The 11948-nt window shown below is 47.1% G+C and overlaps 1 protein-coding gene across 1 annotated transcript; it reads right to left on the minus strand.

Moving 5' to 3' along the window:
- Positions 1–6496: 6496 nt before the first annotated feature.
- LOC147227139 (N-acetyltransferase 8B) lies at positions 6497–9220 on the minus strand. Its single transcript, XM_086160098.1, has 2 exons — positions 9096–9220; positions 6497–7615 (listed from the first exon to the last, which is right to left on the minus strand). The coding sequence occupies exons 1-2, from the start codon at positions 9112–9114 to the stop codon at positions 6861–6863; spliced, it is 774 nt and encodes a 257-aa protein (XP_086016224.1). The 5' UTR covers positions 9115–9220; the 3' UTR covers positions 6497–6860.
- Between the last annotated feature and the right edge of the window lie 2728 nt (positions 9221–11948).

Raw genomic sequence — 11948 nt, forward strand, 5'->3', positions numbered from 1 at the left:
TAATAAATAGGTATAATAAATACGGTACAGAATTGAGCAAATCGTACCACCGATAAGAGACTGCAAAGTAAAGGTAGGTTCTTTGCATTTGATGGAACTCATGAGGAACAGCCATTACCAGAATATTTTTGCGAGTCGTATTTACCGATCAGCTCTTTTCTTGCAACACAAGATCGCACAATGTAACACAATAGACAGGAGCGGTGAGAAATGGAGCGATGCGAGATTCCGACCTCTTCAGGCCTGCTACACCTCAGGGGGGTTTCCAGGGCTCAACATTTTAGCCAAAAATAAGTGCGTGGTTCCTCTTCTTCCTTTTTGGTGGTTTGTTTTTGAGTATGGTGCTCGAGGGGCATGTCACAGACACTTGCATCCAACGTTCCTGGCCGTGATCCCTCCGTGAGGCCGTGATCCCGCTGAACACTTCCTAAAAAAAGGCAAGTGAGCACCATTTCGGCAAAGTCCACAGTAACTCTTCACTCAAGCGTGTAGCGATCTACCAGGGGAGAAGATAGAAATGCAGAAAATGAAGCTCCAAAGACGACAATCTGTGTACGGCGAAAGGCCGAGGACGGTCGATGCGCCATCAGAGGCTCGGTTGAAAGCGGAGCACATCTTAACGAAACACAAAAAGTCCTTTGCCGACAGCGGGATTGTAAAGGCGGTTTGAAGAGGCTGAAATCTTTTTCAGGGACAGTCGAATTAAGACAGAAGATTTATGTGCTGTCGTCAACGTACGACTTGCCGCTAGAACTGTGGTGAGGATAGGGTGAGCGCCGTCTGCAGATGCGGTACAACACCTGGACCAACCATCTGCACCCGGTTCACGTCATATAGATGCACAACCATTCACTCTCTCAATAAAACATCATTTCCAGTCATACAACATTCAAGCGTCACAACTATGCCCTCCAGTGAGGCAGGGGAGGCCGGGCCTCACCTGCCATCATGGGAAGAAAAAAATGCAAAATGAAAAAATACATTAAATGGTTATATTTGTTCAGTGATTTGTACTATAAATTATTTTCCACGCAACTTCACCATTTTTAGTTTTTTTTTTTCAAAATCGCTAAAAAAAAATTCACATTTACCAGCTGATCCCACGATGGATTGCGCGATGATTCAGCTAGCTGTGCTGCCATGCTATGCGTATTGCTGTCTCTGTGGATGTCACTATTAAAAAAACACTTTTAATATATGAACTAAATTTCCATAGTTTAGCTGATTTGTCAAATGTTTTTCGTCAACAACGGTAACGTGTTTCTCGTGTTTCTCGTGTTTCTCGTAATCATAAAACGACCGGGAAGAGACATTAAGTGAGGCACGCAGTGATGGTGCCTCAAGGTAGGGGGCACCGCTGATCCCAGGGATCCTTCTTACTACTCGACTACAGAATAATAGAATTAGCAACTGCAAGCTACAGTAAATAGTTAGCAAGTCAAGTGCAGCCATCCGGCTATTTTTTGCTGATCTCATCGAGCTGTATAGCTCACAAACGGTGAGCGGTGAATGTGAATCTCCTGGGCAGCTTCTCAACTTTTTGGCCCAGAAGGATTTCATTCAAACTGTTCCTGAGGCGACAAAGTTGCTCCGGCCGGTGGTCACCGTTCCGGCTACAACTGCATCGGCGGAGCGGTCAGTGTCACCACCGAAAAGACTCGAAACATACAGTCGGAACAGGACCGATCAAGGACGACAGTGATTTCCATTGAGACAGAGAGACTTTTAAAACTGAAGAAAGATAAGGAAGACTTCTATAAGCAAGTTATTGATGCTTCAGAAGGAGCAGCCCATGGATTTCATTTATAAGTAAAGGTAAGAGATGATAACATTTTTTTACATGTGCTTTTTTCTATGCTACAGTTTGTACATGTAAAGAATGCTGATATATTTTAAACAAAACATATCAACTGCTGCCAATAAAATGGTGAATAAGCTACTCTGTAGGGTTCATATGTTTGTAAATCTGACTGTGATGACGTCAGTGGCTCACCAGCCATGAACCTCACCGCACGTCACTGATGCCCCCCCTCGTGTCTGTGGAGGTTCTCGGTCATCCAGGTCACGGTGAATTATTGAATTATTATTATTATTGAACAGTTCTTCCTCTCGGATGAGGGGTCGAAACGTCTTCTAGTGGAGAAATTCAAGTCCGGTTGTCATGAGATTTCTATAACTATGCCCTCCCTAATTAAAACATTATGTAGATGGTCTCCAATGAACTTTTTGGTTTGTGACTTGTTTTTGGACTGTGGAAGGAACCCAGAGAAAACCCATGCAGACACCGGGAGACCACGTAAACTTCGCACAGAAAGCCCGTCCCGTCGGAATTGAACCAGGAACCTTCAAAGCAGAAGCGCTAACAGCCAAGCCACCCGTGGACATCCTGTGAGAAGGCGACCCAGATATTTAGTACCTGCTCGGGCTGGATTTGTTTGGGTTGAAGTGAACAGCACTCGGCCATTTTCATTTTGTAAAAGCAGCTCTCCAAGGGAAACAAGGTCGGAGAGCCCTGTTGTAAAACAACTTCTACAAAAAAAAAAAAAAAAAAAAAAATCTGCTCCCTTTCAGCCGTGATTGCCGGAATTACAAGAAGAATCTTTAAGACGAGATAAGAGTCCTTGGTGTTGAGAGCCCGCCAAAGCAGCGGCGGCGGAAGCGTGAGCCCAACCGCCAACCAGCGTTCTGGCAGTGCAGCTTGACGACGCCTGAAGGAGGACGAGCACCTGCTCTAAGCCTCCCGATGCTAATCTTTGTTGTTTTTTTTTTTAGACGACGGTGTCCGTTGCCCATCGCGTTTCACAACCGGGGGTGGGGGATTCTCCTGCCACCGAGGCATCCATGTCATTTTTTTTTTTAAACACGTGAAAGCGGCGTCAGCGGGCGGAGGTGACAGACGGCGAGGTGTGAATGCGGTGAGATCGTCGCCGCCGAAACGGATGGCTTCCCTCTTAATCTGACTCCAATTCATATAGCAGCCAAAGAATTACTTAATCAAGGGGATGCAGGCACGGAAGGATGCTCCAGATAATCCCTGCCCACACACACACACACAGACACACACATATTAGCACACACTCTCACACAGACACACTATCCCACATAACGGTATCGGACAAAGACGTGTTTTTCCAATCGGATTTCTTGAGCCCCTCTGATGGGCGCCGGCCTCCTTCATTGATCCCTCGTGTTATCTCAAATTGGGAGGATCTCCGACCCGACGCTGACAGATGCCCCAACTTTCCCAATGAACTCTCGACAAAGTTTTCATTTCGCGGCGAAAGAAAAAAAAAAAACGAAGTTCAGACCGAGGCCACGGCAGCTGAATATCTCGATATCGTGCGTTCAGAACTTCAAGAAACGGCTCGACGGACGATCATCCGACCCGGCTGTTGCATGTTATTTCACGCGGCCCATGAGAACATCCTGAAAGGTCTGTTTTTCTAAAATAAATAAGTCCATATATGTTTGTGCTTCAAGGAGAAAAAAACAGTGTGTCTTTCGTGTTATGAGGCAGTGTCGGTTTTCAAAGAATACAATGAACGTCGGCATTTTGACACCGAATACTGAACTAACCTTCTGGAAAAAACAACAAATTGTCCAGGAATTAAAAGCCAAACTACTGTGGCAGCAGAATGTGTTCACGAAAGCCGCATCCAAAAACAGTGCGGCAGTGAAAGCTAGCTTTATTGTGGCTGAAAAATAATAATCGCCCAAGCTTCAAAGTCTTCTGCAGACGGTGCCTTTTTGAAGCAGTGCGTGCAGAAGTTTGTGTGTCCCCATCAGATACTAACTTTTAACAATGCCAGTCTATCAAGAAACAATATTATGGACCGAGTTACGGAGAAACCTGGCGACACGGCTGGCCAAAGGGACACGCAGCGACATGGTTTTTTTTAATTAGCTGTTAATGAAAGCGCAGACAGCCCTGCTATCCATTTTTATTAAGTTGAACCTCTGAATGTAGCCGCCATGCATGGGACCACGATGGGACGGGACAATTTTAATGTAGTGGAGAAGTCTGTAAATAAAAATGCATTGCCCTGTGGAAGAGTTGGTGGGTAGTTAATGTTAATGTCATAACTAGTGTTGGATATTTTTTTTTTTATTCACTTGGATAGTTTGATTATTGATTAGTGGAGTAATGTGGGTTTCTTGATCTGACAACAGAAAAGGATTTATGTTGTAACAGAGAAATTAGTAAACTTTTTTTTTTATATCTATGCAAATGCATATGTTCTTTAACATTAAGGAGTAGTTACATTTAGTTATGCTACTGTTACATGTGGCCCTTTGAGGGCAGCCATTATGCTGATGTGTTGACACCCCTGGCTTAGTATGTGTCCCAGTTTCAACACATTTTCATAATTTCTTAACAAAAAGAGATGCTAATTCTGTCGCTCCCACCTTCACCTTTCTCTGTCAAACAGGCATCAAACAGCCACACGGAAGAGGAAATACGGAACCGGGGGACAAACGGTGCGGACGAAACCCATACTTTCAAGCCTCTGCCTTCCAAGTCCCGGTTCAACCATCGTGTTTCTGCACCTCGACTACCAAATTCACTAATGGAAGCGTTAGGGTTTCCCTCACCCTGCACCGTCTCAACGGGAAAGAACCATCCAGTTTTTACGAAGGCCGCTCCACCAGCTGAGCCCCGCCATCCTCGTATGACGACTTGCATCAAGGACGAGATGTTTTGTTGTGATACTTCACCAACAAGCACTTTGTCTAATGAATCTCACTTGGACGCTCTTCGCTAGCCGAGACTTTTGTTTGTTTCTTCTGGAGGACGCCCCCGCCCCCCTGATAACCCTCCCTCAGGTCAACGCACCGCAAAAAACACCACACACACACACACACTCCCTCTGATCGAAACATCGATAGAGGTGATTGACGAGAAACAAGCTGACCAGCGACTTCCAGCCAATGCCCGCTCCCTTAAATTCTTTGTCTCTCCGCTCTATTGGCTTCTATCATCAGACGGGTTGAAGGAAACCAATGTTGGCAGTTGCTAGGGTGGCGTTGCAGGTGCCTTTTTTCACCCGAGTCAGGCTTAAAAAAAAGAAAAGGGTTGGCCGTCATGCTTTTCTTTTGCAACAGTTATGAACTCGGCGGTGTTTGGACCGGCGAGGTCAAATCTTCAGCACTGAACATTAATGTCAGCTTCCGCTTTGCTTTTCCGATCGCATTGGACAGACGTGCGCCGCTCTTCAAAATCAATTCCATGATCGACAAACTTTTTTTTTTTTTTTTTCCCCTCTCGCGCTCTCTCCCGTAGTAGCGTACCTCGGCGGTCCTGTTTTCGGGCTCCTGTCATCTGCTTGGGTCCAAATGGCCACGGGCTAATCGGCGTGGCAACGGTATGAGGGGAATAACAATGGCGTCGGCGGCGGCATTTTCGCCGGAGGCCAACTGTTCGGGTTTGTCGCGGGAGGACGACAACGGGCCGGCCAGGCTCCTCTTCCTCTGGCTCGTGCTCCACCTGCCTGCTGGCCACAAGCCTAATTTCCCCCTGACAACCTCGGCCAGAGTGATTGATGCCTACAGGCGTCTAATGGTGTGTGTGTGTGTGTGTGTGTGTGTGCCAAGCTGCTCCAATCCATACAGTAGCCCCTCTTCAAACTCATCCGACCACATCTGTCACTGCATCCATCGATCGCTCTGTGTTTTTTTTTTTTTTTTTTTTTTTGGCCACCCCCACCCTCTCACCCGCGGACACACACACTCACACACTCCAAAGATAAGCGCCTCTCTGTGTCGGCCTGATAATATTTTGGATCATCTCTGAGTGGAGATGCGTCAATCTGCATCGATAACCGCCTTGGGTTTTTTTTATTTTGCCGTGTGTGTGTGTGTGTGAGGGGGGCTCATTGTTAAATTTTTCTCGGGCGGTAGGGAGGGGACGGTGCGTGATTCTTTCACCTCCCTCCTGTTTAAATTCCCCCTCAGTCGTGTCATGGGACCACCCGTATGGAAACACTTAAGCCCCCTCCCCGTCCTCTTGTATTATTCCATTGTTTGGTGTCGTAATAATCTCAGTATTTTCCTCGCGTACGGCGCCGACCTGAATGCATTGCGGTTCGCTCAATCCTCTTTCTATGCCGCGCGCGCACAAACACACACACACACACGCACACACACACACACACAAGTGCACATGCACACATGCGCACGGCACTCTTTTAGCTCCAAAGAATTTTAAAACCTCCCGGTGTCCTGACGCTATTGCATTTTTCATTGGTATTTTAAGCAAAGGGGTTGCGAGGTCTTAGAAGTCAGCTGGCATTAATTCCCGAGAGGCGGGGGGATTCAACTTCTCTGCCGTAAAGGAGCTTAAAAAGAAAGTTCTCCTGCTTGCAAATGACTGAATTGCTCTTTTTTTCTCACACACGCACACACACACACACACACACACAGAGTTACAGCCCTGAAGTGGACAGAACAATAGATGACAGGGGGAAGGCGCCTCCGCTTTGTCGCATTTAATGTCCGGTAATTAATTTTCGACGACAAAACACGACCTGGTGAGGAAGAGGAGTTAATTTTTTCGTTCTTTTCCGAGGGTTGCGGGCGAGCGGGCCGTCTGGGGGTGGTTGGGTGTGTGTGTGGAGGGGATAGGTGTGCATAATACATCAAGGCGAGGAGAAACACAAAGCGGGTAGAATCGTCAGAGTTGCTTTGTGGGTGGAGGGAAAAAAAAAAACAAAACAGAAAAATGTTTTTCAAACTTTGATTATGGAGTAAACAGATCGCACAAGATTTTTTTTTTTTATGTCAAATGAGACAATGGGTATAAATTAACAGATTTCTTTTTTTTTTTCCTTTTAATCTGCTTTCCAGTCCAGGTTTGCACGCCGCTACACCAGCTTCTCCATCCGCATCACGTTTATCCTGGCCAGTCTGGAGTACCAGCGGTTGGCGTGTGTGTTGCTGTGCGACGCCGTCTGGATGAAGCCCAGGTTCCTACAGAAGGGGAGCGCCGCCCGCTGCGGCGAGCTGACGTCCAGCACCATCCGGGAGTAGCCGCGCTCCTTGCAGAAGTCCAGTGCACGCCGCGCGAGCTGGGATCCCAGGCCTTTGCGGCGCCACTGGAAGGACACCACTGCGTGGGCGATCTCGCCGTAGCTTCCGCCGCCGCCTCCTCTTGTCATCAGCCCGTTCCTGTCATCATTCTCTCCCCCTTCCTGTTCCTCCCCCTCCCTCCCCTGCTTCCCGAGCAACGCCAAAATCCCGACCACCCTGGGCTGGTCGCCGCCGCCGGCCTCCGCCACCCAGAAGCCATTGCCCGGGTCGTCCAGGTAGGCGGCCTGGATGTCGGCCATATCTGCGCTCAGCCTCCTGGACAGGTAGCCCTGGTAAATCTCGTAGCAGCAGAAGTAGATGAGGCCGGCCCAGGCGCCGCCGAAGACGATGGCCTGGAAATACGAACTGCCTCCCAGGACGTAGCCGGCCATGGAGATGCCCAGCGCCACGCCGACGTGGTCGGGGTGCCGCATAGCCTTGAAGAAGGCCGGGTAGATGTTCTCGATCACGCCGTCGCGGAACAGCGACATGACCGCCTGCCGGTCCGAAGGCTGGTATTCCCTCACGGAGAACTGGTCTGTGTCAGAAGCTGGGGGAGGGGAGGGAGAGAACGGGGGGGCTAAATAAATCTCCCGGCTGTCGCAACCTGAAATTCCTGCAACGGTTTCACAATATGCTTAATACGCTCACATAACCTGGCGATAGGAGGGGGTGGGGGACCGCACGTTTTTGAGGCCGGACAGACACAACAATGACATTTTGGTGTTCCTGGTCCGGAGGCGCACCTGCACTTCCTGTTGGAGGTTGTAATACCGACCCCCCCCCCTCAACCCGCTGCTCTTGACGGCTTGGGTTTCATAACGTTTATTTCTGCCCACGTGCTGCGTTCAGGTTCCTCGTCCAGCCTCGTGAACCTGCGCCCTCATCAGGATAAATCTTAGTTTTTCCACAGACCGATCATCTGCCTCCTTCTAACCCTCTTCTCTCACATCCTCCCTCTGATGAAACTGCTTCCCGATCCTATTCATCCTCCTCAACATCATCATCTCCCGTCTTCACCTCGGCGTCTCCAAACCGATCATGGCCGCTTTCATGTCATCCTCACCTTTCCTTTCATTCCGGTCGATAATTCTCATTACGCCTTCTCATCCGAGTGAAGGTTGACCGAGTATTCAACAGGAAAACGACACTGCCGGACGACCGATTCTCGATTTAACGGCGATTAACGGATAAAATACAAAAAAAAAACAAGGTCGACATTACAAAATGAAGGGATGAATGAATGCGCCGTCACGTCCACTAAGCAACAGCTATTAAAAGGATCTTAATGGAGTTCAGTTCTAATCAGCCAGGGTCATTTTTATTTGACATTAATTAACTTTTTTAAAAGATTTTTTCTTTAAATAAACCCTGGCTTGGTTTACCGGGATGCCTCGAGTTTCGAGAAATGGGTTAAAATTTCATCATAACTGCGGACAAAATGTGACCGTTAAGATTCTGTTTATGTTTTCTTGGTCCTTTCAGCCACGTGAACTTTCTTTACCTTTACTAAAAAGCCGAATGAATTATATTTTTTCCCCCTTTTCATGGATTTTCAATTAGTCGGAATCAGTTTATTTGGGTCCCTTTTGTCGCTGTGATTGTCAGGAGATTTACTGGCCTGTCGCTTTGCTTTGTACTGCTATTTCGACTTTGGAAATACAGGTGACAATCAAGTAACATTATTATTATCATCATTATATTAAAACGAACCTCAGTTGGTTTGAATGATAGAAAAAAATTTAAGTTGAATCGCATCGGTTGACAAATGGGGACAATTAAAAATGATTAAGGCATTATATCAGCTATTTGAAAAAAAAATAAAAATTTAATTGAAAAGCGCTAATGAACCGCGACGCAACAAACAAAAGGTCTTTGAGTTTTGTTCTGCGAAAGCGGCCGCGGCACTTCGCCTGACGCAGCCGTCCGTTAACACCCCGCTCGCCTTATTAGCGCCTTTTGTTCCCCCATCGACCCGACAACTTGGAGAAAAAGGCGAGAAAATAAATCAAAAACAAAAATCAACTCACGGTTGTTTTTCTGGGCCATGCCGACTCTCTCTCTCTTTCACTTTCCCACCACTCGTCCCCCGGCTCGCTTGCTCCCAAGTACCTTCCTGCCGCGGCTCCCCGTCGAACTTAAGCCACGGCTCAAGATAATCAGCCAATTCACGGAGGGGATTGGGCTCCGGGGTCTGAGCACGCTCAGAAAAAAAAAAAAAAAAAAAAAAAAAAGTGGCGGGGCCTGGAATGACTCGGAAGCGGAGAAAAGAAAGAAAGTCATAGATTAAGTATAACAGTCGAATCTATGAGCTTGGGGGGGGGGGGCTTGAAATTGATTTTGCCGCGGCGTCTAACGGCTAACTTAATTAGCCCAGTCAGCCGGCTAACGAGCCCCGTCATCCAAGGAGACGAAAGCGGGGAGAAAAAAAAAAGAATATTTTAAGTCGACACTAGCGCTCGCCGTGATGAATCAATGTTTGCCGGAGGTTTTTTCGAGGGCGCTGCCGAGAATTAAATGTTCACTATCGTTTTTTTTTTTTCTTTTTTGTGCGCGTTGTTTGAACGTCGCTTCCTTTTCGCGACGGCATCTCGATCTCCCCGCGCAAAGAAACGCGGTTGTCGTCCTCGCTGGCGGGGGGGGGGGGTTAGATCAATATGGTTGCCTTCTGAATTTCACACATGATTAGCTGTTTTATTTTGAAAAATCTCAGAAAAAACGGCTGGTTCGATACCCAGAATCAGGAATTCACGTGAAAGGTGATTGGCTGAGCCATCGGTTGAAGCAAACAATCATCATATGCAAATAATTTCCATCAAGAAATGCGTCGCCACTGACGTTTCCACGATTCACGCCCATCACTTGATTCGGGACACTTCCTGTTGTGATCACACTCACACAGCAAATTGCCAAACCCGCTTTTCGACGTGGACGACGACAACTAACATCCCGAACGTACCAAGTGCGTAACGTACCAAGAACATCTGATTCTTTTGTTGGATTTCTTTTGAAACCGGGAGAATGTCGGATTCACTTCCATCTTTGGATGCGCAACATCTCCAGGGACGACGGGCTACCAGAAATCCAGCACCTCCGGGTCATGGTCCAAAAGTAATGTAGGCCATCACCTCTGACTACTCGATATTCTTCTCTTTTCTATGAAATACCAAATTCACCCTCCTCCATTGGGGGAAAGTCAAGCTTCCGGAAAGACAATCTCATAAACCATCACCTTTGAACCCATCCTCCGCCCGTTATTATTGTTTTATAAGCTTGTAATTAACCATGGTGACACAGACCGCCTGGCCTCGGATTTGCTTTGCACATTTTGCTGCGGCTCATTCGTCTCAGCTTAGCTGCGTTTTCACTCCCGCCGTTTCACTCACTCTCCCCATAGACATCCGTTTCTGCTGGCGAGAAGGTGACCCTTCAGTCGACCCCTCGGACCCACCGGTCGGACCCGGGGGTCCGGGTTCCGATCACGGATCAAACGACTTCGCCCACTCGGAAAACATCACCCCGCTTTCGAAGGCACGAGAACAAGCCAACCCATTAATCACTTCAACATTGAATTAATTGCCTCGGCGCTTAATGACTGCATCATTATGGCCGCTGTTAATTTTACTATGCAAAAAAAAAAAGAAAATTAGCTGAGAGTAACAGGGACCTGATTTTGCAATAGACAAAAAAAAAAAAAAAAAAGTCTCATAAAAGGCCCGGCTTTAAAATTAACTAGCGTTGAGAAGTGGACTCCAAGGCCAGGGGTCACAGAGCACCGTGACTTATTTCTAAAGTATCCATTTTAAAAAAGGATAAGAGGATATAAAGTCAAAAGTGAAAACATAAAAAAAAAAGAAAAATAATGCAAAAAAACTTAAAAATCAAAGTTAACAAAAAAAATATATAAATAAATAAAATAAATAAAAAAATCACTTTTAAAACAAGCACAAATGAGCACAATTTTAAGGCCACGGTAAGGATAAATACTTAGAAAATGAGGGAGAAATGACCGGACACCGGAGAGTCATAGGTCTGCGTCTTAAACCGGGCTGCTTTAGTTTTCAGGTCAGGAGAACCTGCTCCGACGGATCAATGGCGGAAACCCATTGACATTCATGGTCTGCTGTTACCGGGCGGGGGGGGAGGGGGGAAACTGCTTCAGATCCTACATTAAGGGATTAAACCACGACCAGTCTTTACCCTCCTGCCTTCCTCCCACCCACTCACCCATCTCTGCAAAAAAACTTTTGATTTGAAAAAGACTTTTTATTTCGGTGCAATATAAACACCCCACCGTCCCGTCTTTCATCATCATCAGGGTGTTTATTTTACGTGACCCCCCCCCCCCCCCCCCGCAACCCCCAACACACACATGTTTATTTAGTCTCGTGAACTGGTAACAGTGCCCACAAACACACACACACGCACAAATTAGACAACAATGCATTAAAATGGGAAGCTTTCCCTCGCCCAGATTAGCTTGGAACAGGGCAGAAAACGGTATCGACCCATTGACGGCAACGTCCGTTTCTATCAACCGCCTCCGGAAAAGACCAAACTCCTCATTACCTCTTTGTATTTTTTCCTCCCTGTCCGAGTCTCAAAACATGCCGGGCACAGCTGAGAAGCGCTATCACGATTTAGGGTAAAATCCTCTCCGTGGAAGACAGGAATGGTTTCTAGTATCCTGCCAGAACACAGGACTTCTAGATGACCCTGTCAGATCGCGATGCTCCTCAGAAGCAGAGCTACTTGTGGTCCCTGGACTCTCTAACAGCAGCTTTTCCTCTGAGGAACCATCTCCCGATCTCCACCCAAGGGGGTGGACCTCCTTTCTTCACTTCAGAACAGGGTTTTAACCTTTCTTTCTAAGAAAGCTTATA

This window comes from Fistularia commersonii, chromosome 14 (genome assembly GCF_037954325.1).
Source record: "Fistularia commersonii isolate RoL2024-O1a breed Wild chromosome 14, RoL_Fcom_v1.0, whole genome shotgun sequence".
NCBI lineage: Eukaryota > Metazoa > Chordata > Actinopteri > Syngnathiformes > Fistulariidae > Fistularia > Fistularia commersonii.